We start from the raw sequence: 26266 nt of genomic DNA, 5'->3' as shown, positions 1-26266 counted from the left end.
ACCACCAGGGATGATGAACATTTCCTCATGTGTTTCTTTGCCATTTTTATTTCTTCATTTGAGAAGTCCCTCTTTAGTTCCCTTGCCCATTTAGTAATTGGTTTGTTAGGTTTGGGAGGGATTAGTTTCTTGAGTTCCCTGTATATACAGGATGTTAACCCCTTGTCTGATATATTGCTGGTAAATATTTTTTCCCAATTAGTTGGTTGTCTTTCTAGCTTGGTTGCGATAGCTTTATCTGTGCAGAAGCTTTTTATTTTAAGGTAGTCCCATTTGTCGAGTCTCTCTCCAATTTGTTGTGACCCTGGGACTCTGTTCAGGAAGTTCCTTCCTGTGCCTATTAGTTCAGGTGTCTCTCCTACTCTGTCCTGCAGTAGTTTCAGAGATTCAGGTTTAATGTTAAGGTCTTTAATCCATTTTGAGTTGATGTTGGTGCATAGTGATAGGCTAGGGTCCACTTTTAGTTTTCTGCATGTGGCTGCCCAGTTTTCCCAGCACCAGCGGTTGAAGAGGCTGTGTTTCTTCCATTGTATGTCTTTGGCTCCTTTGTCGAATATCAGCTGGCTGTAGGCCTGTGGATTTATTTCTGGATCTTCTATTCTGTTCCATTGGTCTTCGGGTCTGTTTTTGTGCCAGTACCATGCTGTCTTTGTTATAGCTCTGTAGTAGAGTTTGAAGTTCGGCATGGATAGCCCTCCCATATTGTCTTTATCCCCTAGAATTGTTTTGGCTATTCTAGGTCTTTTGTTGTTCCATATGAATTTTTGTACTGTTTTCTGTATTTCAGTGATGTACGTCATTGGGATTTTAATAGGAATTGTGTTGAATTTGTATATTAGTTTTGGAAGTATTACCATCTTTACTATATTAAGTCGGCCTATCCAGGAGCATGGGCGGTCTTTCCATTTCCTAGTGTCTTCTGCAATTTCTTTCTTTAACTTTTTATAGTTCTCATTAAATAGTTCTTTTACATCTTTGGTTAGGTTAATTCCTAAATATTTTATTTTTCGGGAGGTTATTGTGAATGGGGTTGCTTCCTTTATTTCCCTCTCTTCCTGTACATTATCAGTGTATAGGAAGGCAACTGATTTTTGTGGGTTTATTTTGTATCCTGCTATTTTGCCAAAGTGATTTATGATTTCTAAGAGTTTGGGGATGGAGTTTTTGGGATCGTGGAGGTATAGTATCATGTCGTCTGCAAAAAGGGATAGTTTAACTTCTTCTTTCCCTATGCGGATCCCTTTAATGTCTTTTTCTTGCCTTATTGCCCTGGCTAAGGGTTCTAGGACTATATTGAAGAGGAGTGGAGACAGTGGGCATCCTTGCCTTGTTCATTTTAGGAGAATTGGTTGTAGCTTTTCCCCATTAAGTATAATATTGGCTATTGGTCTGTCATAAATGGCTTTTATTGTTTTTAGAAATGTTCCTTCTATTCCTATTTTCTCCAGAGCTTTTAGCATGAATGAATGTTGAATTTTGTCAAAGGCCTTTTCTGCATCTGTAGCGATAATCATGTGATTCTTGACCTTGGCTCTGTTGATATGTTGGATTACATTTATTGACTTACGTATGTTAAACCATCCCTGTGTCTCTGGGATGAAGCCTACCTGGTCATAGTGAATTATTTTTTTTATGTGTTTCTGGATTCTGTTAGCTAGAATCTTGTTAAGGGTCTTTGCATCTGTATTCATCAAGGAGATTGGCCTGTAATTCTCCTTTTTGGTTGGGTCTTTGCCTGGTTTGGGGATGAGTGTGATATTGGCTTCGTAGAATGAGTTTGGGATAGCTCCTTCCTTCTCTGTTTCTCTGAAGAGCTTGATGAGTATGGGTATTAGTTCTTGTTTAAAGGTCTTATAGAATTCTGCTGTGAATTCATCTGGTCCTGGGCTTTTTTTTGTTGGAAGACTTTTGATAGCTTCCTGTATCTCATTATAGGATATTGGCTTATTTAATTGGTTAACTTCTTCTTTGCTCAGTTTGGGCAACTTGTATTTCTCTAAAAATGCATCCATTTCTGCCCGATTTTCTTCCTTTAGAGAGTATAGCTTTTGAAAGTAGTCTGTTAGAATTGTTTGGATCTCTTGGGTACGTGTGGTGATGTTTCCCGTGGCATCCCTAATCCTATTAATATGGGTTTCCTCTCTTCTTTTTTTAATTAATCTAGCCAATGGGCCATCAATTTTGTTTATTTTTTCAAAGAACCAGCTTTTTGTTTGGTTTATTTTGGTTATGGTTTTCTGATTTTCTAATTGGTTAATCTCTGCTTTTAATTTGGTTATCTGGCTTCTTCTAGTAGCTTTAGGTCCCATTTTTTCTTGTTTTTCTAGCTGTTTTAATTGCAACATGAGATTATTTACTTGGTCTGTCTCCATTCTCTTGATGTGGGCACTGAGGGCAATAAATTTGCCCCTCAGGACTGCTTTTGCTGTGTCCCACAAGTTTCTTTGTGAGGTGTTTTCATTTTCATTGAGTTGTAGGAAATGCTTTATTTCTTCTCTGATCTCTTCTGTTATCCAGGCATTGTTAAGGAGTGTGCTGTTCAATTTCCATGTATTAGAGAAATTTCTGCGGTATGCTTTGTTATTGAGAGCTAGCTTGATTCCACTGTGGTCAGATAGGATACAGGGGATTATGTCGATCCCTTTGTATTTGCTTAAGTTCCTTGCATGAACTATGATATGGTCTATTTTGGAGAAAGTTCCGTGAGCTGCTGAGAAGAATGTGTACTGTGTTGTTTTAGGGTGAAATACTCGGTAGATGTCAGTTAATTCCGCTTGAAGTATGGCCTCTCTTAATTCGGTAGCTTCTTTGCCAATCCTCTGGTTGGTAGACCTGTCCTTTGGTGAGTGTGGTGTGTTAAAGTCTCCTAGTATTATCGTATTGGGATCTATTTTATTCTGTAAGTTTGAGAGCATTTGTTTGACATATCTGGGTGCACCAATATTTGGGGCATATAAGTTGATGATGGTTATATCCTCCTCTTGGATTGTTCCCTTTATTAATATGTAGTGTCCGTCCTTGTCTTTCTGTACTGATTTTAATGAAAAGTTTATTTTGTCAGATATCAGGATAGCTACACCTGCTTTCTTACTGGGGGCGTTTGATTGGTAGATCCTTTTCCACCCCTTCACTCTGAGTTTGTTTGTGTGTTTGGCTGAGAGGTGGGTCTCCTGAAGGCAACAGATGGATGGGTCTTGTTTTCTTATCCAGTCCTCAGTTCGTTTTCTTTTAATTGGCGAATTCAGCCCATTTATATTAAGAGAAAGTATAGAGAGATGCATTGTTGTCCCTGCCATTCCGTTTTCCTAAGTTTTTCTTTTTTCCTTTCCTCCTGTGCTTGCTCAGTTAGACTTTGAGTAACGCCTGTTTGGGGCAGGCCCCAGTTCCTGGCTGCTTTCTTCAGGTTGTGTCCCCCCTCTTAGAATTCTTTGTAATGCTGGCTTAATGTTTATGTATTCATTTAGTTTTTCTTTGCTATTAAAAGTTTTCAGTTCTCCATCAAATGTGAATGCTAGCTTTGCTGGGTAGATCAGTCTGGGTTGGCAGTTATTGGCTCTCAGGGCTCGTATGGTGCTTTCCCAGGCTTTTCTTGCATTCATTGTTTGTGTGGAGAGATCTGCAGTAATTCTTATTTTTTTCCCATTGTAGTATAGCTCCTTCTTCATTTTTGCTGCATGCAGGATTGTTTCCTTATTATTCAGATCTATCATTTTTACTATAATGTGTCTAGAAGTGTTTCTCCTGGGGTCTTGCTTGTTGGGTGTTCGATAAGCTTTTGTGATGTAGTTAAGATGGTCGTTTTTGAGGTGGGGAAAATTTTCATTGATTATATTGTTAAATAGGTGTTGCATTCCCTTGCTCTGGAATTCCTCACCTTCGTCCACTCCAATTATGCGAAGGTTAAATTTTTTAGCATTATCTGCTTGCTCTTGAATATCCCTTTGGTTTAATTTGAGTGATTTTTCCATATCTGTCACTTTTTGGTCCAGTTGGTGTATTCTGTCTTCTGTATCTGACACTCTACCTTCCATTTCATTCACTCTGTTGACAGTGGCTTCTATTGTGGTTTGCATGGAGGAAATGGATCCCTTTATGGATTCAATGTTGGTTCTCAGAGTACTGATCTCACCTCTCAATGAGGTATGCATTACCTCTAATTTGGCGTTTATCTCACTTCTTACTGAGGTTTGTGCAGCTTCTATTTTTGCATGCATCTCTTGTTTGATACCCTGTATCTCTTTGGATAGTTCATCCTTGTGCTCTTTCAATTTCTGATAAATTTCTCGCTTTATTTCTTGAGTCATTGCCTCCAGCAACCCTTGGAAGTAGCCTTTGTCTTCCATTCCTGCTTTGCTCCCACTGGGGCTCTCCCCTGTGTGGCTGCTGGCTTTTGAGATGAGCTTGCTGTCCTGGGTGGTAGTAAACCTTGTGATTTTTCTCTGTGATTTTCGCATGGAGGTTCAGGAGACTGCTCTTCAATTTTGTTTTGGTGTGTCTGTCTTTGCTTGGTTGCTGATTCTGTATTGGTAGAGAGAGTCTGTGCCTGATCTGGGTTCTGTTGGGAGCCTATTTCCAGCTGCTATTCTGACTTACTTAGGATTCTCAGCTCTCTGCTGTAGATTGCTGGCAGTTCCCGCCTTTGGAAGGGTTGAGCAGCCTAGACTGCTTGTGTTTGCTCCTACGGGTGCTCTTGTGAAGAACAGATGCTCTGGATGCACTCTCCCAAATGCTGGAGTCTGCTATGGGCTCCTGATGTGTTTTTGTTTATTTGTTTTGGGCTGGTTGTGGGCTTGAACTCTAGGTTTGGGTGCTGTCCCTCAGCTTTTCAGCTCAAGGCTGGCACCCTACCGTTTGAGCCACAGCACCACTTCTGACCCTTTTTGCTTTTGTGATGCTGAGGAATCAGATCCAGGGCCTCATACATCCGAGACTATCACTCTATTGCTGAGCCGCCTTAACAGTCTGAGCTCCTGCTTACTATCAGGTGCTGGCAGCCTGTGTTGCCCAATTCCCAGTCTAGGGTATATGGGTGGAGTTTTGGTGGGGTTTGGGCTTCTCTTGTCCTGGGCCTCCAGGTCTTTTGCTGTCACAGGCGTGCTTCCCCGGGGGAGTGTTGTTTCCTGGTTTTCTCCCCTCTGTTGAGGCGTATGCTCAGCTTTTTACTTCAATTGGGAGGAGTTGGTTGTGTTGTTCAGGCGCCAGATCCCCGGGCCTGGTTCCTGCCCCAGCCTGGAGCGCGCTCGTTAGGCCTGTGCTGATGTGTATACCACCTAGGTTATGCAGCCTGGAGCGCACTCGTTAGGCCTGTGCTGATGTGTATACCACCTAGGTTATACAGCCTGGGGGACACAGTTCAAATTTCTTCTACTGTTGGTAGTCTTGACCCAGGGGCGCTGTTCCTGGCTTGGGCATTTAAGCTCCCTTCCAGGGGCGCTCTTGCTCTAGCCTGGCCAGCTGAGTGTGCTCCACGGGCTGGTGGAGCTCTCAAACAGTTCCCAGTTTTAGTGGGTCCTGTGGTCCGGGTGTTGGGGTAGGGAGTCTAGGTCAGAGTCTGGGGATTCCCTCCAGCTCTGGTCTCCCTTGAGAGATACACTTCCCCTGTGGGGTACTCACCCTGGAGCTGGTTGTTTCTGTGTGGTGTAGGTCGTCAGTTGTTGTTGCAATCCGGGCTGGGTTGGGCGGTGGTGGCTCTGTGTGACTCTTTTCTGTCTCTGCCTCTGTCAAAGCTGTCGGGTCAAGAGTGTCCATGCTCAGGCAGCTTCTTCGCGGTACCTCTGGGGCCCGAGTGACCCTGCCGGGTCTTTGCGATCGTGATCGGGCGGGCGGGTGGTCTGCAGACAGGTCCCTTTGTCGCGCCGCTGGCGCCCGCCCGAGCGGCTTTGGCGGGATGGAACCTCTCTGCTCGGGTGGAGAGTGCTGGATAGTTGTGATCATGATCAGGCAGGCGGGTGGTCTGCTGACAGGTCCTTTTGTCACTCTGCTGATGCCGAGCGGCTTTGGCGGGATGGAGCCTCTCTGCTCGAGTGGAGAGTGAGGGGTGGGGGGTGGGATCCTCGTGGAGACTCCCGGCTGGTAGGTTTCTCTGTTCCTGGCGATCTGCTGTTCTGCAAACCAGTACCTGATGATCTGAAAGCGGCCCCCTGTGTCTCTGCTGTCCAAACTTAATTTTTTTTTGTTGTTGTTGCTAGTTGTCTGAACTTTTTGCTCTAGGTTATGATAGAATTATTAAGGTGGATGTGATTCTAAATTGAAATGTAATATATATACAAATTAAAAATACATGTGGTATGTATAAGAAGTAGAGCTAGGCTGGTGGTACACATCATAATCCCCAGCACTCAGGATCTTCCTGAGACAGGATAAGAGTTCTAGGCCTCCTAAATAACCTGGAGAGACCCTGTTTCAACAAACAAAAGAAACCAACAAATAGAAGTATAGAGAATATGCTTTATATTCAGCACATATTTTGGAAATAATAATTTAATGTTAACAGTTTTTCCCCAGGGATTAAAACGATTACTTGAAAATACAGCAATTAAAAAGGTGGGGGTAGGAATTGAAGGAGATCAATGGAAACTTCTGCATGACTTTGATGTCAAGTTGACAAGTTTCATGGAGTTGAAAGATGTTGCCAATGAAAAGGTAGAAGTAATACATGTATTATTTTTATAAGCAAGGTAATTTTGTTTTACAAAATGTTTTTCTTTATCAGTGTTGTTTTATCTTATGTTTAAAGAAAATAGCTTTAAGCAAAACCTTGCTGGTTTTGTGCCAGTATACATGTTCATAGTGGATTGCCATAATGAAAACCTTCATTTCTAATTCATTATCTTTATGATTAGTTTTTCTAAGCAAACATTTTTGCTCCTATCCCTGTGATTCTTGGACTATTTTCTTTTATTTCATATATTTGTAGTCTAAATATATTTGATTTTTTTCAATGCATTATATTAAATACTCTTAAAGGAAGAAAATAATGCTGCCATTGTGATATAGTGCTCTTAGTGGAAATTTGACCATTTAATTTTTCAAATTTCGCATATTTTATTAATGAACTCATTAAGTTTTCATATTTATTCAGGTATTCATTTGACTGGGAAATAGAAAGCATGCTAACCCATTTGACTTTTTCACGAATAATACTTTCAAAGCCCAGATGTTTTAATCTCTATATGAGAGAAATTTCAGACTTAAATCCTACAATATAGACTACAGATGAAGTTTGTTTGTTTATTTATTTATTTATATATATATTTATTTTTTTATTGTGAAAATACTGTACAGAGGGGTTACAATTACATGGGCAAGATAATGAGTACATTTCTTATCAAGCATTGTAGCCTCCTTTGTTTTCCCTTCCCATCGCTTCCCATCTCCCCAACCCCCCATCCTCCTCCCCCGACCAAAGTTGTAAAGTTCATTTTCGTCATAACTACAGATGAAGTTTTTAAGACAGGAAATTATTCAGGACCATCTCTCAGTTGTATTTTAGTAGATTTTGAATTTTGTTTTTGGCCTTGTCATTTGATGGTATTTAAGAATATGTTATGATGGAAGTAATGTTTGTTATGTTGCTTTTTCATTACTTACAGCTGAAATGTTCAGAGACCTGGAGCCTTAATGGCCTGGTTAAACACCTCTTATATAAACAGCTTCTGAAAGACAAAGCTATTCGCTGTAGCAACTGGAGTAACTTTCCCCTCTCTGAAGACCAGAAGCTGTATGCAGCTACTGATGCTTATGTATGTACTAAAAAGATCTTTAGGTTATAATTTATTTTTTAAACTCATATATTACTTTACAAATTTTATGATAGTGGCATCATGTTGGCTTTGCATTAAAAATGCTTAGGAAGATATGAAGTGAAATAATTCTTGATGTTAATGAGTAAATACAAATGAACAGATTATGTAATGCTAGTTATTTCATTTTCAGAAAGTGAAAATGATACCCAATTTGAGTGTAAAATAAATGTGAACTTGACTGAGACACAAAAGGCTCAGAGTCAGCATGCATACATGGTATATAAACAATTTAATATAAACCTGTCTATTGAAACTGGCTTTATTCCTTATATTTATATTTAAAATGTGATGAAAATTTAGAAAATTGTTTCCAAGCTTAGTTGGCTTCTGTTTTTACATATGTTTCATATTTATATGAAAAATGTGCTTTTAATGTACTTTTAAATGTACTTTTAAATTTAATTTTGTAAATTTTAGCTTAGTCTGACCTTAAACTTAGCTTTCGGAGTGCTGGGAATACATGCATGTGCTATCACACCAGGCTTGGGCTTATCTTTTTAAATAGAATTTTGTATATGTGTATGACTAAATTTAAGAAATATATTTTATTCCACAGTGCATTTCTTTTCTGCTAATTCATATGTGTGTGTGTGTGTGTGTGTGTGTGTGCGTGTGCGTGTGCGCGCATGTGCATGTGTGTGCGTGTGTGCGTGCGTGCATGTGCTGCTCTCAGAACTTGAACTCGGCCTGGCTATTGTCCCTGAGCTTTTTTTTCCTCAAGGCTAATACTCTACTACTCGAGCCACAACTCCACTTCTGTTTTTTCTGGTGGTTAATTTAATAAGACTATCAGGGATTTTCCTGCCCAGACTGGCTTTGAACTGAGAGCTTCAGATCTCAGCCTTCTGAGTAGCAGGATTACAGGCATGGTACTTTGCCATACTTTTATTTCTTGAGTATCTTGTCATTTCTCATTTTACATCATGTTTTGGAGTAGATACTCCTATGCTTTGTGCCAGGAAGAAGTTTATTTTTGTCAGGGAAAGAGAGTGATAGTTTTCCTTTTTTGAAAAAAAATACAGTACTGTTTTAGACTAGCACAGCTTTATAGCATCTGTGTTCGTGAGGGTTCAGTGTAATGTGATAACTCCTGTTCACAATACTTAATTAAAATGACTATTCAGACACTAGCTGACATTCTCAATGCATTTAATGAAATGTGGGAAGTTAATATCTGTAAGTAAATATTTCTCTCACTAGATTTTATTTTGTTAAAATTCCATTTAAAAGCTATTTGGTTTGGATACTTGATTTTAATATTATGCTACTAGATAAAAACTTCAACTTTTAATTCTCACAACTGGAATGGTGATTAAATGAAGACATGGTCTTTGTGTAACATAATAGGTTGAACTCAATTGTTTGGGTGCTTTGTGGATTATTCTTTTTACATTCCTCTAGAAGTGGGATGTATAGTTTTTATTTTAGTTATTTTACTATATTCTTTGTTTCTATGTTTATTTTTTTTTAGGCTGGACTCATCATTTATAAAAAATTAGAAATCCTGGGTGGTGCCATGCAAACATTTGCTATAAATAAAGGTATGTTATGATCTAAAAATAATAGACAAAATGTAAATTTGGACTTTTGTGAGGTTTAGCTCCAAAATTAATATTTGCCTACTTATAATATGTATCACTAGGATTTCTTGAATGTTTGAAAAGTGTTGATTTTAAAGTATAATCTATCAGGGTTAACAGTAAAAACAAAATTTATTGCTTTTCTTTTGTAACATTGCTATTTTGTAGACTTCTAGAGTTGGGCTTGATATCCTTTAGAGTGAGTTAGCTCAGTTTCTCTCAGGCTTATACGCCCCCATGATTATACATCTTTGTAATAAATATTTAAAATGCTATATATTTAATATGTTGAAATGTATAAGATCTTTTATAGTGTTCTGATTTAAATCACTGAATACTATTTACTGTTTTTCTTTATCAACTTTGATGGGCTTGTCAAATGTCTTGATGAGTTAGTGATTTTGTGAGTCAGTAGAGTGGATGAATATGAACTTGGTGTTTCTTAGACAAGGGGTGGAATCCCAGTTGTGTTACTTGGGATATATCTATTTTTCTATGTTTGGAAAAATGCATACTAGGTTAAAATTCATATTATAGAATAGTATGCATACTAAATGGGACAGACATTCTTTTTTTCAAACATTTTTAGTACTTCAATGAGTTATATAAGGGGTTATATTTGACATGTCTATATATGCTTACTGTATACTTTCATACTTTGGGACAGAATATTCTAAACAGTTAGCTGTGTTAAGATATGGAAGGGGTTGTTAATGCAGGTTGAGAATTACTAATCTCTAATATGAAATGAGCTGAAACTTTTGGAGTATACATGTGATGTACCTATTTGTTGATATTGAAGAATGCTTCCTGGAGAAAGTGATTCTTAAAGTAAGATCTGAAATAAGAACAGACATTACCTGGCTGAAAAGTAAAGGAAAAGGGTAGTAGTACTAGAAACAGTAGGTGCAGTTTCAAAGGTAAGAGAAATCATGTTATTTATCCATAGGCAATTGAAAGTTGACCTGTACAGTGAGCTCAGTACGATGGAGTGAGTGATGTTGTCTGCATTCAGGAGTTTACTTTTCCTCCTAACAAGTGAAGCTGTTGTAGGTATTAATCACAAGCATGAAATCTATTCTATTTAAAAACAAAGCCAAACAGAGTCTTTAAGCTATAGTGTAGAAAATGGGTTGTAGGAGGTCAAGAATCACTGTGGAAGATTTTTGGGAGCCTTTGACAGTCAGCCAACTGAGATGTTTTGGTAACTCGAATCAGTTATTTTATTGAACATGGAGAGACGTGGATAGCTTCAAAATATACTTGATACTGGCTGGGAGTATTGCTTAGTGGTGCTTGCCTAGCATGCATGAAGCCCTGGGTTCCATTCTTCAGTATCACATAAATAGGAAAGGCTGGAAGTAATGTTGTGGCTCAAGTGGTAAGAGTGCTAGCCTTGAGCTGAAGAAGCTCAGGGACAGTGCCTAGACCCTGAGTTCAAGCACCAGGATAGGCAAACAAAACAAAAAGCAAAAGAACCCACTTAGTACCATTGTACAGCTAACAGAATTTGAGTTAACAATGCATCAAGATAATTCCTGTATTGTTCCCAACAGAATGAAAAGCACTGATGAGAAAGAATAAGTGTTTTGAGTAGTAGGGCACATACAGCCAAGCTTCTCCTTATGGTTAAGGAGAGAAATTTCTAAGATAGCAAGAGTGAGGTGCCTCTAGGCACTTAAGTATGTAAGCTGTGTCTAAGAGGAGTTTGTGAGAGAGAAAGAATTAGGACAAAAGAATCCTGAGTAATTTAGTGTCTTATGTTTGTTTGGAGGAGGGGCTTTACCAAAGGAGTTGTCATAGACCTAGAAGGAAACTAGGAAGTATAGCATATACGTTAATAAAGAGCATGTATGAAGTAGGAGGAGGGTATTACCTCATTTGTAACCTCTTACTATAGTAGCTTTAGTGTACTAGTGACAAAGCAAATGTTTCAAAGGGAGAGTGGGGTTCTCAGGAATATGCTATTAAAACAAAAAAGTTCCAGGACCTTTGGTGACATGAAGGCATTATAGCTATAGCAAGAGTAGAGTAGCAGAATGATGTGAGTAGAAATCAGATTAAGTTTAAAAGTAATAAAGAGAAGTTGGCTTTTAAGGGATGTTGTCTTAAGAGTTTATAAACCTTTTTTTTAAAGCTTGTCTTGGAAAGGGAATATTCTTTAACCCATTTAATACTTATTTGTTGAGTATTATGTCTCAGAAATTGTTACAGCATGCTGAAGAAAATTTGCTGAACAAAACAGCCCTAGCACTTTTACTTCATTTAAATAACTATAAGCAAGCTGTATGAATATCTGAAGGCCTCTTAGGAGATGGCTTGGAGATTGCTTGCTTTGCTTAAGGGACTGTGAGTGTAATGGACAAGGAAGGAACAGGGGTAGGATTGGTGGAAAGCAAAGCTTAGGAAAAAAAAAACAACTCAGGTTGCGTCGCTTATGGCATTGTATACTATGAAACTGACTTTGTATTGTATTTAAAAACTTTAAACAGTTACCTTTAGTTGTACAAAAAATTTCAATTCAACATGTCAGTTTATGAGTACAGTGGATCTTTATGTTACACTTTCTGTCCTTCTGCATCTCTTCCCACCTATCCTCTCTAATTACCTGTTTCCATTTTCACATATGTACTTCAATATTGTGAACAGTCTTAATGTTTATATTTTATTAATGAAAATAAATATGATGATGAGTGATGGGAAGTCCTTAGAAGGTGTGGGGTAGAAGAACAATATGATTAAAGTTTTATTATATGAGGATTTTTCTGGCTGTTGGAAGATAGAAAGGGTTCGGCAGGAATTAGCAGATTGTTTAGGCAAGAGATGATAATTGTTTGGATTAGGTTTGTTGGAAGAGGTGGTCAGGAATTTATCTACTTGTGAAAGATTTGCAGATGAATTCACTGTTAAAGAGAAATATACACTGATAGAATAAGATACTGTGATTAAATTAGCTGCTGAACTGAAAATCAGAGATAGTTGATGACTATAAGATATATCAAGGTCTGGTAAAGAAAATATAGGTTTGTTTGTTTTTTTGGGTCCGGTCGTGGGGCCTGAACTCTGGGCCTGGGCGCTGTTCCTCAGCTCTTCAGCTCAAGGCTAGCACTCTACCACTTGAGCCACAGCGCCACTTCTGGCTTTTTTATTTTTTCCCCTTTCCAAAGGGAATGCATACAAGCATATTGCACCCTCATGCATGCAAGACCTCAGATAGGGTCATGCGAGTCAGTGCCTCCGACATGGGGGCGCTAGTGAAGGAAGAAAGTCAGAAACGCAGTACACATAGAAGCCAGGTAAAGGTTCGGACATTGTGGCAAATGCCTATAATCCCAGCTGCTTGTAGAGTGGAAATGGTAAGAATTCTGATAGAGCCAGGTGCTGGTGGCTCACACCTGTAATACTAGCTACTCAGGAGGCTGAGATCTGAGGATTGCGGTTCCATATCTGCTTAGGCAGGAAGGTCTGTGAGACTCATATCCAATTAACCTCCAGAAAACTGGAACTGGTGCTGTGGCTAAAAGTGGTAGAGCGTTAGCCTTGAGTAAAAAGAGTTCAGTGACAGTCCCCAGGCCCTGAGTTCAAGCCCCCACAACTGACAAAAAAAAAAAAAGCAAGACACTATCTCAACAGACAAGCTAGGTATGATGACCCAACTACACGGGGAGATGTAGGTTGTAAGATTTCCATTTGAGGCTCCCCAGGGGAAAATCAAGAGTTTTTTTCTGAAAAACAACTAAAAGCAAAAGAGCTGTTGGTGTAGGTCTAGTGGATACGGCCCTGAATTCAAACCCAGTATTGCCACATAAAACAAAACAAAACTGCAAACTGGAAGAATAAAACACAGTAGAAGAAAAAAATGAAGTAGAGGACAATCTCAGAAATTGTAAATCTCTGAGTATTTGAGATGCTGATCTAGGTTTGGTAATGTGGAGGCCAGTAGTACCTTTCTAAAAGACAGCTTTGCTGTTATATTTGTGGAGAGTAGATGGGGTAGGCAAGCAGAAAGGAAATAATAAAAGAAGCCAAGCAATAGGAGCAGTTCTACTCTGGGTACATTTTACCAAACATAATTGCTTCCCAAAAAGTTCAGAGGCTGCTGTTTGGAACAACACAATGATCTTTAGCTGGTTCTTTGCCCCAAAGCTAAAGGTTTCATCTATGTGTGTTTCCATCTACATCTCATTATACTTGTATTTTAATGCATGTTTTTCCTCTACTTTATTATATAAAGCCACTCCCTGTCCTCTAGTTTATGGCAGGAACCAGCTGTCTTTTTTCTTAGGAAGACCTCATAGTTATGTATTAAAAAAAATTGACATATCTGATTTCTCCCTACGTAAAAATAAGACTGGTGAGCTAGACACACTTGGCTACTTGGTCAGGCTGTTGGCTCACATCCTGTCTTGACAATATATTCTCACTTTTCCTTCAATAAATCTTGCTTTTAAAAAAATACTTCGTACATCTGCCCCTGAATTCTTTCTTTGGCAAGGCCAACAATCTTCTGATTCAGATCTGGTGACATCTTTTGTCAATAGTGGCAAGAACCACTTGAGGATTTGCCAGATTCTACCAGGGTGATTGCCTCCCCCAAGGATCTGGTAGGCCAATTTCCAATTTCCTGCTACTCTTTCCCTCTGCCCAATCATTTTCTTCTGAGATTGAAATCAAACTGATGCACACTGCAGGCACACAGGTCAAACAAATATCACCAGGATGTTCACTGCTTAAAGACATTATGACAGGATAAATGGAGCACAGAGTTAGCCCATCTTGTAAATCTCCATGCAACAGTGTATGGGCATTAAATGTCATCAACATCTAATCCTTTGAGCTTATACCTGTTAAGATTTTGTCAGTTCTAATTGTTTCTTAGTTCTTAAAGTTTTTTTTTTTACCCTGTCTTGTCTTACTATATCTTAACTATTTTGCTACTCTTTTCCATGATGATAGAGGAAACCTTATTTTTGCTGTGGAGTGGTCAGATATTTCACTGCAGGATAGTAGTTGATTTATGCATATCCCAATCATTTTGTTTGCTGTTAGAAAAATCAGGAAGTAGTAAAATACTCTTAGGGAATTATCTGTATCACTTGATCTCTTGCTATCATGTACAAAAATGTGGGAGTTGGACTAACTAAAATTCTGAAAGATCCAAGCCTATTAAGATACCAGAAGCAGAGCTGTTAATGGTCAGATTCTTTCTACTTGTTTTCAGGTGTCACAGGTGAGCTTCCAGTGAGGATTGTGGGGCCATATGAGATTATGGGTCAGGAAGCATGCTAAATATAGTAGACTCTACCCTGTGCTTTCTAGGTTAATAATTGGCTCTGGAAGACTTGAGAAACTTTTGCAGCTTGGCCATTGCCAGGTTTGGGTATAGCCTCTGGGATGCTAGAGCATCCATCTCTGGGTTTTTTTTTCTCCTACTAAAACAAAGGTAAGGCAGAAAGAGGGCCTCATGACACTTCTTCCATTGCCTTCAAAGTTTCATCCACGAGGAATCAGTAAATGCTCTATTATCTTCCTTTTTTTTTTTTTTTCCCTGTCTTTTACAGACCATAGGAGGTTCCAAATCAATTCTGACTCCCTTCTGGGATGCATTCTCAAACACTAAAAGCATCTTTCTTCACACTCCCTTAAAAAAACATCTTAATCCATTTTTTATTTTTTATTGTGAAAATACTCTACAGAGGGGTTACAATTACATGGGCAAGATAATGAGTACATTTCTTATCAAGCATTGTTGCCTCCTCCTTTGTTTCCCCTTCCCATCCCTTCCCATCCCTTCCAATCCCTTCCAATCCTCCCCTCCCCCCAGCAAAGTTGAAAAGTTCGTTTTTTGACATAATATCTTGTACATCTCATTGTTGCAATGGGTTCACCTGTATCCCTATTTAAACAATTTGTTTTTTCCCTTCCTCTCTACAAAGTGTATCAACATCAAATACAGTGAAAACAGGGGTTATATCATGGGGGAGGGACATATAAAGCAACAAAGAAATCATCTTATAAAAGTGTTAGAAACAATTGCAAGAAAGAAAAAAACATTTGAATCATTATCTTGGGGTTCATTTCACCTAACATCAACTTATCTGACAGTTTCTGCTTGTCTCAGACATAAACTAGTAATTGCAAATAAGGGAAACCATGGGGCCTATGTTTCTTTGGACCTGGCTTACTTCATTTAATATAATTTTTTCCAAGTCTTTCCATTTCCTAACAAATGGGGCAATGTCATTCTTTCTGATGGAGGCATAGAATTCCATTGTGTATATATACCACATTTTCTTGATCCATTCATCTACTGAGGGGCATCTGGGTTGGTTCCATATCTTAGCTATGGTAAATAATGCTGCAATAAACATAGTTGTGCTGGTAGCCTTAGTGTGGTCTTGTTTGTGATCATTTGGGTAAATGCCCAAAAGTGGGATTGCTGGATCACAGGGGAGATCTATGTGAAGTCTTTTGAGGAACCTCCATACTGCTTTCCAAAGTGGTTGAACAAGTTTACATTCCCACCAACAATGAAGTAAGGTTCCTTTCTGTCCACATCCCCTCCAGCATCTGTTGTTGTTAGAGTTCTTGATTTTTGCTGTTCTAACTGGAGTGAGGTGATATCTCAATGTTGTTTTGATTTGCATTTCTTTTATGGCTAGGGATGTTGAACATTTCTTCATGTGTCTAATGGCCATCCTTCTTTCTTCTTCAGAGAAGCTTCTCTTTAAGTCTTTCGCCCACTTATTTATTGGGCAGTTGTTTCTTTGAGGATTTGTTGTTGGGTGGTTTAATTTTTTGAGTTCCAAGTATATTTTAGATATGAGACCCTTGTCCGTTGTATGGCTAGTAAAGATCTTCTCCCAATCGGTGGGCTTTCTATTGATCTTGCTAGCTATGTCATTTGCCCTGCAGAAGCTCTGCAACCTTATGCAATCCCATTTGTCCAAACTTTCTTTGATTTGTTGTGCTTCCGGGTCTCTATTCAAAAAATTTCGGCCTGAGCCAAGGAGACCTAGGGTTTCTCCTATTCCATCCTGTAATGTTTTCAGAGTGTCTGCTTTGAGTTCAAGGTCTTTGATCCATTTGGAGTTGATTCTGGTGCAGGGTGATATATAAGGATCTAGCTTTAGTTTTCTACATGTAGTTAACCAATTTTGCCAGCACCATTTACTGAAGAGGCTGTCTTTCTTCCATTCTATTGTTTTAGCTCCCTTATCGAAGATTAGATGGCTATAGGTCTGTAGGTTCATTTCTGGGTTTTCAATTCTATTCCATTGGTCTTGAGGTCTGTTGTTATGCCAATACCAAGCTGTTTTGATTACTATGGCTTTATAGTAGAGTTTGAAATTTGGTATTGATATTCCTCCAGCAGTGTTCTTTCCGTTGAGAAGTGTTTTTGCTATTCGGGGTCTTTTATTGTTTCATATGAATTTTTGGATTGCCTCTTCTATTTCCTTGAAGAATGAGGGTGGAATTTTGATTGGTATTGCATTGAATTTGTAGATAGCCTTAGTTTTCTACAAGTGATTAACCAATTTTGTTAGCACCATTTACTGAAGAGGCTGTCTTTCTTCCATTTTATTTCTTTAGCTCCCTTATCGAAGATTAGATGGCTATATGTTTGTGGGTTCATTTCTGGGTCTTCAGTTCTATTCCATTGGTCCTGAGGTCTGTTTTGTGCCAGTACCAAGCTGTTTTGATGATTATGGCTTTGTAGTAGAGTTTGAAATTTGGTATTGATATTCCTCCAGCACTGTTCATTCTGTTAAGGATCATTTTTGCTATTCGGGGTCTTTTATTGTCCCATATGAATTTTTGGACCTTATCCATTTTTGTAATGTTGATTGGCCTCAATATAAATTATAGGATAAAGAAATTTTGACTGAAAATGGAAGCCTAAATTTTCATGTCATCTTCAAAACTTGATATGTTTTACAGAAGGCAAGGGAAGTGGTCTGAGATTCCATATGTCCAGTTCTTTATGGAATTAAGATATATACAAGATATTTATTGTGCTTGTACAGTTGAAAAATGTCTAAACCTGACTAGAAAAGATCCCATTCCCTTTCTATTCCCCAGTTCATCCCAGAGATAGATCAGTCGTTCCCCAAAAGGCAAAGCGAATCCTCACCTAAGCACCTACACTTGTGTGAGAACATCTCATCTCCTTTGGCACAATTTACCCCTAACCCCTTAATGAATGCCCCCTAGGAGGTAGAAGTTGGAGGGAATAGAACTGTGAAAGTTCGTGTGCCCTTTTCAATGAAGTACCACACACAATGTAAAGATAGACTAGGTAACTTTTCTGAGGATCCAGGTCGATTCATGCGGGAATTCCAGGATATTCTTGCTATTTTTGATTATACCTGGAAGGATTTAGATATACTTTTTTCTTATTGTTGCTCTGCTGGTGAAAAACACCATATTTGGGTTGCTGCCCAACAATTTGCTGATGAACAACTGGCACATTTCCCTTCAGAGTAAATGCAGTACCCAATTCTGACCCCCTCTGGAGGTATGAGCCCAGTCAGAGAGGGAGCACACAGGTATTAACAGTGTCACTCAAGGAGGGCATGAGGAGAGATGCCAAGGCCTAGGCTGACAATAATAAGATAAAAGAAGTAATTCAGGGGCCAGATGAAAATCCTGCCCTCTTTAAGAGCAGTCTTATAGAAGCTCTTAGAAAGTATAGTAGAATGGATCCTGAGTCTGAACTTTTCCGTATTATCTTAGGAATACATTTCATTTACCAGTCAGCCCCTGATATATGTAGAAAGCTCCAAAATGCGTTTGAGACCTACCCAGTCCCTCTCGACAAATTGATGGAGATTGCTTTCCATGTGTTTAACAACAGGGATTAGGTAAAGGAAAAGAGGCAGAGTGAATAGGGAAAAGAAACAACTGCAAAGACAAGCACAATTTTTGGTTGATCTTTGAGATGCCCTGACACCTTTGGATTATCCAGTTAGGGTCCCCCAGAAAGCAGCAGGCAAAGGAGCTTGCAACAACTGTCAGCAACCAGGACATTGGAACAGAGAATGTCCTCAAGGATGATGGCTGTCAAAAGCACCATGCTCCATCTGTAAACCAAAGGGGCACTGGAAGAAGGGTTGCCCACAGTGCCAGAGGGAGTTGGGATCAAGCCCTTAAAGGCCATTGTTGGCTATGTCTGATTAAAGTTGCCAAAGGTCTTCTACAACCACCCCCCTCTATAACCATCCACAATGGAGGGGAGGCCACCAGGGTGATTCTGGACATGTTTGCTAAGCTTTCTGATTCCTGTGGATATGGTAACTACCTTTTAATACTGCTTTTTCATGATAGACCACTGTCCTTAAGTCCTGCTCTGCTGAGGTGGACTCAAAAGGAATTAAGCTTAAGCAACCAGGACATTTCTGAGATCCTGTTGACTTTGGAAGATCAGTAGGAATTGTCTTCAATTCAACAGGACCCAGACACATACTCTAACAGCTCAGAATGGCGCTTTGCTTTCCTCCAGAAAGACTGCTGCTTCTGTGTTAACCAATCCACTGTGGTCTGAATTAATCTATTAGGTCAGTGGCTTATCTAAAGGAACAGGTTTCTGTGTGATGGTGGCCATCTCTGAGATAGTTCTGAACAGCCTTAATGGCTCTTTCCACTCTGGGACCCACTTTGCTATTCATAGCATTGATGTTTAGCCAAGTGCTTAACCTTTCTGATATTTTCCAGGTTTAAAGGGCCCCACTTGCAGTTAATAGTCCTTCAAGCATTTAAGCCACTTCCTCCAGAGGAACAGATATCAAGTAATAGTCTTTTAGACTAAGTTTTCCCCACTTTTATTCTTCAGCTGGCTTCCTTTTACCCAGTTAGTTAGCAAGGAAAATAGACCCCTTAGGTAGGGTCCATGCCATTTTCAGCATGAAGAAACTACAGAAGAAGAGACCTTCATACATCCCTTCCCTTATAAGCTTGTAAGGGTCCATTTTCCTTGAGGGGACAGTCAGGTAGAAAGGGAATAATAATATCATAGTAATAATGATTGTAATAATGAAAGAGCATAGATCAGTGCTGTAAAATTTCTGGGTACATTTTTCCAGACATCTTGATTAACATGCAGTTGTTGGCTGGCCCACTTTTTTTTTTTTTTTAAACAGCAGTTAAGGGTCTCCAGCTGATATTTCTCCCAGTCTTAGAGAATAAAGATTACCTAGACGCCTTATCTCCATTTCATTGAAGTTGCAGTTTGGTGCATGTATTTCCCTTCAAATTACCAGCCTTGTCCTGAGGACATTGTTAAGTAAAACTACTCCCATTCCTCCAAATTCTGGAAAAGCCCTCCTGTTTCTTAGGAAGAAATAATTATGTACATAAAATTAACATTTCTGTTTTTCCCATTCTGAGAGCTAGATATGCTTGTCATCTTTATCTGGTGGTCTTTATTCATACTGTCTTGAGAGTGTACTTTGATTTTTGCTTCAATAAACCTTGATTTGTTAAAACACCTCTATGTACCTGTGAATTCTTTTTTTTTTTTTTTTTTTTTTCTTTTCTGATAACGCTGAGAACCTGCTGTGCCCTGATGACAGGTGATAAGCATAGTTGGTTTAGGAGGAAATCAATACAGTATGTATGGGCAACTCTCTAATTTTGCTGTAATTGCGGATGGAAATACAGTTTAGCAGATTGGAAGATAGGGAGATTATAATATCTTCTGAGTGAATTAGCAGTGAAGCTCTTGCTTCACAGTTTTTAGAGGCTCAAACAGAAAACTAAAGGTATGACAAGGTTGTATTATGGGTAAGTATGAGCTATAAAATTAATAGTTCTAAGGAGTTATTTGATATTTTTGTTATTTAAAGTTAGGGTATAGAATCCTTACAGTTAAAATTTCAAAATGGTTTTGGCACTTACAATGTTAATAGTATGATTATGGGGAATGAATGACTTAGGTGAGGAAAAGATGGTTTGAAATGGGAGAGGACAAGAAACACAAAGGGCACAGTTGGTTTTAGCATTTTGAAATTACTAGGGAGAAAAACTGGAATTGCAATTGCAATAAACTGGGCTCTAAAGTCATCAGTATGTTAAGATAATTTTGAGATAACTAGGAAACAGGAGGAAGAAAACACTATATGGTCTTGAGTTACATGCGTCATTGGAGCTGGTCATTTTGAACAAGAAAAATGATGAAGAAATTTAAAGGTTTGGGGAAGGAAATCAGATTTTGTGCTGTTGATAGAAGGTGTCAGTTGAAATAAAATTGAGAATTTAGAATATAGTCTTATTAGGAAGACTTACATTTTGTTTTTCATTTTGTGAGGGCAATGAGGAGTAACTTTGGTAAGGTTGTATTTACCAAAACAGTTTAAATAACAGCTTTTATTTGTATTGGCTCATCAGGTAGGAAGGGGTAGAAGGGGTTAGATTTTCATTTCTTCATTGCCTTGGTCAATTACAACTAGGTTTTAGTATATATGAATGTAGACCCATTTAGGATTTTTTAAATAAAATTTAAGAAGAAAAAGTGGTTGATGTGATGGGGAATTAAATAAAGAAGACTTAAAAACAATTCATTTAAGGAAAGAAAATGAAAACCTGAGCTATAATAGTGTTCAGTGAGATGGCTGAAAAAAAAATCTCTTTTGTAAATTGAAAATTAATACTGATTTTCCCACTCCCCTCCAGAGGAGAAAATTCTACCTCTTGAAATGAAGAAACAGTTGACTTCAATCTCTGAAGAAGTGATGGATCTGGCTAATCATTTTCCTGACACTTGCAGAAAATTAGAAAATCCAGAGAGGTTAAATATTATGTTTTTTTTTCTTTTTTTTTGTTAAATTATTATTCTCATTCTTGTATATGAAGAGTTGACGTTCCTCAGTGTAGACTCTTATAAACTTGCTTTAATACATATATACAACTGGTGAATAAGCTTGAGAAATACCTTTCAAGTTAAAATTTCATATCCAAATTCTAAGTCTTATTGTTTTTTGCTCTATTTTGTACTTTTTTTGTTGTTGTTTTGTTTTGGTGGGATGGTGTTGGGGATTGAATTGGGGCCTTGGCTTACCCTTTGAGCCATGCCCTAGTTCTTTGCTTTTAATTTGTTTTCCAGGTGGAGTATTGTGTTTTTGGCCAGGTTTCTATGGTTATAAATGCAGGTTACCATGTCCAGTTAAATTATATATATATATATATATGTATATTTTATTTTATTTATTTTTTCGGGTCGTGGGGCTTGAACTCTGGGCCTCGACACTGTCCCTCAGCTCTTCAGCTCAAGGCTAGCGCTCTACCACTTGAGCTACTGTGCCACTTCTTGTTTTTTTCTGTTTATGTAGTGCTGAAGAATCGAACTGAGGGCCTTATGCATGCAAGACAAGCACTCTACCACTGATCCACCTTCCTAGCCCTATATGTATATTTTAAATTATATCCTATTGTCTTTTAAGTAGTTGTACAAAGCAGTTAGCATTCAACAAATTAGTTTATGAATACAGTTCATCTTGATTGATATGACCCCTTTTATCATTCTCCCTGATCCCTCCAACCCAATCCCTCCCCCTCAATTTTCTTAATTTCATAGGGTACATAGTGATATTTTGAAAACACATGTTGTAATTTTTATCAAAGCAAAAGAAGTGTACATTTATGAAAATATTTTTGGCTGGGCACTGATGGCTCATGCCTGTAATCCTAGCTATTCAGGAAGCTGAGATCTGAGAATTTTCATTCAAAGCCATTGAAGGCAGGTTAGTCCCTGAGACCCTTATTTAACCACCAAACAAGCCAGAAGTGGAGCTATGGCTTAGGTGGTAGAGTATTATCTTTGAGTACAAAGAGCTTAGAGATAGCACCTAGGCTTTGAGATCAAGCCCCAGGATTGGCAAACATGCACAATAAAGAAAATAAGAAGTAGAGTTGTTTTTTGTTTATGGTGTATATTTCATTTACTTACATTTGTATTTTGATCAGTTACAATTTACAAATGAAGACAGTCTTCATGTTTAGTATTTTTTTTTTTTGTTATCGTAAGTCTCTTAGCTGTTTAATAACCCATCTACTACAATAGAACAAATGGTACTCATACCTAAAGACTTTTAAAAACCAAAAGCACTAGATAACACACTTAAGGCTTTTCTAGCTACTGCACTGGGATGTTTTGATCAAATATTCTATATAAATATGTAGACTTTCAACCAAAGGTGCTGTGTATGTAGTTTACTTACTTTGGAACTAGACCTTGCTGTGATTTATTACTGAATGACTCCTTTGTTAAAATCTCTTAAAATATTATTGCAGAACTGCAAGTAGTTATATAATTTTGTAGAAATATGAGGCAGTTAATTGGAATTTTGACTCTGAGAAAGTTCAGTATTAATCTTTCTTTTTTGGATAAGATTTGTGATAGGTTTTGAAGGATAAACTTAACTATGTGGCCAGGCACTGGTGGCTAGCTATTCAGGAGACTTGAGATCTGAAGCCAATATATCTGATACAGCAAAAGGCTGGAAATAGTCATATGGCTCAAGTGGTAAAGTTCTAGCCTTGAGTGAAAAGCTATACAAGAGCTTGAAGCCTTGAGTTCAAGTGTATTTTTTTCATTGTGGTATAGAAAAAATGTGATAAGAGAGCTTGAGTGATGGAGCAAGTGTTGAGGCCTTGAGGTTAATCCTTAGTACCATAGAAAAGGAAAAAAGAATGTGGAGTAGAAATTCAGCTTTTTTAGAAATTTTCTCCCTAGCAGTTTAATGTTTAATAATGTCTAACAGATGTTGACTTTAAATTATGGAAGGTACAGTAAACTCACTTCTCACTTGATTTTACATGATTTCACATATATTTCCACATTTTGTAAATATACTTACTTTGTGTCAATTAACTATTTTATAGTTTGGTTTATAATATCAACTAAGTGTTTTCTTAAAACTTAGGAATGGGAAATAATGACAAGAAGCCAAAGTTCTCATTCTTTTGTGTGTGTGTGTACATGTGTATGTATGTGTAACATACACATGCCATTGTTCTGAGCGCTTTCACTCAGGACCTCTTGATTTTGCTTTACTTCCCTTGTCACAACTGGTCCTCTATCTACCACTTGAGGCACAGTTCTACTTTTGGCTTTGGCTGCTTAATTGGACATAATGGTCTCTGGGCTGTTTTCAAATACCAATCCTAAGATCTCAGTCTCCTTAGGTGCTAGAATTAGAGGTTACCAGTGCCTAGCTCTTCTTTTCTGTGTTTTTTACTGGTGTACATACAGTAAAACCTGATTTATTTAGATTATAACTCAGAAGTAGGAGGGAACAACATTGTGTTATCCCAAACCACCGAATTGATCTTGGATATAGATGCAATGCACATTTTCCCATATACAAATTAACATTTTGTGAAACATCAGGAGAAATACATGACCACAGAATACATTGCAAACATAATCTTTACAAACAAAAGTGACTTATCTCAATTCAGATGATGGGAAAACCCAAACCTACTTTGTGGTTCTCCTTCAGAAGTCTCAAGTGTAATCCCGGGACTAAATTATAATGGTGAATCCAAAGTAGTATTTCATTTATAGACTTTCAAAGAAAATAATAACCTTCTTATTTGCAATAACTACTATAAGTTTAGGACAAGCAGAAAAGGTCAAAAGCTATGTACATATGACCATATAAGATGATATTAAGTGAAATGAACCCCAAGATAGGGACATACATTTTTTTTCTTTCTTGCTATTGTTTATAATGTATGTATAATGTACTATGTGATTTTGTTTATTTCTTTGCTATGTTCCGCATGGTATAACGCATTTTCACTGTATTTGATTTTGGTGCCCTGCATCTTGTATATACATTTTTCTAATTTGGGGAGGAGAAGGGAAAAACAAAATGTTTAAATAGGGATACAGGTTGACCCATTGTAACAATGAGATGTACAAGACACTATGTTGAAAATGAAGTTTACAACTTTGGCTGGGGTTTGGTTGGGGGGGTGTAGAGGGGTGGGGGATTAGTTGAGGAGGTGGGGAAGGAAGGGATGTTAGGGGAAAAATAAAGGACAAAGCATCAATGCTCAATAGGAATTGTACTCATTACCTTACTCATGTAACTGTAACCCCTATACAGTATTTTTGCAATAAAAATGTATAATAAAAAATGACTACTTACAGGAGGGAACAAAAATGACCACAAGTATCCAATTACCTAAAGTAAGCACGCATTATTTTTTATGCTCACTTTCCATATTTCCATTTTGCATAAAGGGACATTCAAAGTAACTTTTCCTTATAGTTTGATAAGCTTGTGGTATGAATAAAAATGACATGATTATGTACCTGATTACAGCTGGAAGATATAATATCCTGTCTATGGAATGGATAAAACTATAAAAGATAGAACAAAGGACTTTTTTGTTTTCTTTTTTAGAAGGAAATATTTTATTCCTCAGTGAACACAAAGTATTGCTATTACTTAGTATTCATCATTGATCTGATTTTTTATTTTATTGTTTTCATGTACTTGGCATTCTGTCAACTGTTGATGCAACATATATGTATTATAGCTACCCTAATAAGAAAGGAAAAGTACATAATGTCTTAGAAGACAGGATAGCCTTTAGCATTTGTTAAACAGTGATCTTAAACATATGCTGCTACTCTGATGTTTATCTGTTAAAGCATTCTCTGGTTATTTAGCAATTAAAAGGTATCACATTATTTACATACAGTTCTTACATATGAAGTGTTTTGTATAAATATTTTTTGTAAGATTTATAGTACTAGCACACTAGATGTGGAAAGATGAGATTAGAAGGATTACAAATCTGAAGCTATTTTGGACGACATAATGAAACATTTATATCAAAGGTAAAAAAGATCTATAAAACTTTAGGATACTAAAATTGTGTGGTTTTAGTTGAGGAATTTAATTTTCTTCTTGATTTTGTGCTAATGGTTAATACAGACTTTGCTAACTTAAGCTTGAGCTCAACTTTGGGTGCTATTTGGTGCAAATGTTAGTGCTGAAGAAGCTCAGCACTTTGTTACTTTATTCTTTGAAAGAACAAGTTATGTTGAATTGTTAATACAAAACTTTTATGAAGTATTGATTTTAAACACTGAAAAATTAGAAGACCTAAGGAAAAACAGTAATTATATAGTAAAACATATTTCTCTGCTCCAGATAATTTTGTTATTGTGTAATTCCTGTATTATCGTGTATTTCTGCTTTTAGGAAGTACCTAAAAACTGATTTAGTGAAATAACAAGTAATAAACAGATGATGTGCCTCATTTTATCCAAACAATGGTTTTCCATTTCAATTAATAATTTTTGGTGTTAATATATCCATTTAAAGTTTCTTAGTGAAAATTGTTATATACATTAGCAACTACCATTGTGTTAAATTTAGTTCATATCTGTTTATAAATCTTATCCGTGTTTTTACTCATATTTATCTAATAAATAAAAAGCTTTCTTTTTTGTTTCAAAAAATGTGAGTTTAGATTTTGAGATCTTGAAGATGCAAAATAGTATTAAAAATAGCATTAGTACTCTTCTTTAAAAATTTTATTTTATTGTAAAGATGCTGTACAGAGGGGTTACAGTTACAGAGTAAGGTAATGAGTACATTTCTTGTCGAGCATTGTTACCTCTCCTTTGTTGTTCTTCCATTATTTCTTCCCTCCCCGCCTACCTTACCCCCTCCCCCCCAAAGTTGTAAAGTTATTTCCAGTATAGAGTCTTATGGGTATCATTGTTGCAGTGGGTCATCCTGTGTCCTTGTTTCAGCTTTTTGTTATTCCTCTTTCCCTCTCCAAATTAGAGAAATGTATATACAAGATGCAGGGTACCAAAATCAAAGGGGGATATGCCATTGGGGGAAGAACATACAAAAG

The 26266-nt window shown here is 37.6% G+C and overlaps 1 protein-coding gene across 5 annotated transcripts in view; it reads left to right on the top strand.

The window, feature by feature from the left end:
- The window catches only part of Wrn (WRN RecQ like helicase), a 133627-nt gene that overhangs the window by 27740 nt on the left and 79621 nt on the right, over positions 1 to 26266 (top strand). For all 5 annotated transcript variants that reach the window (XM_070016230.1, XM_070016229.1, XM_070016227.1 and 2 more), the window contains 4 exons: positions 6494 to 6642; positions 7593 to 7742; positions 9277 to 9346; positions 21056 to 21170. In XM_070016230.1, the coding sequence (XP_069872331.1) occupies positions 6494 to 6642; positions 7593 to 7742; positions 9277 to 9346; positions 21056 to 21170 (484 nt within the window). The remainder of the gene's footprint in view (positions 1 to 6493; positions 6643 to 7592; positions 7743 to 9276; positions 9347 to 21055; positions 21171 to 26266) is intronic.

The sequence above is a fragment of the Dipodomys merriami genome, unplaced genomic scaffold (assembly GCF_024711535.1).
Source record: "Dipodomys merriami isolate MVZ:Mamm:240054 unplaced genomic scaffold, mDipMer1.0.p SCAF_12, whole genome shotgun sequence".
NCBI lineage: Eukaryota > Metazoa > Chordata > Mammalia > Rodentia > Heteromyidae > Dipodomys > Dipodomys merriami.
This window is presented reverse-complemented; position numbering and strand designations above follow the sequence as displayed.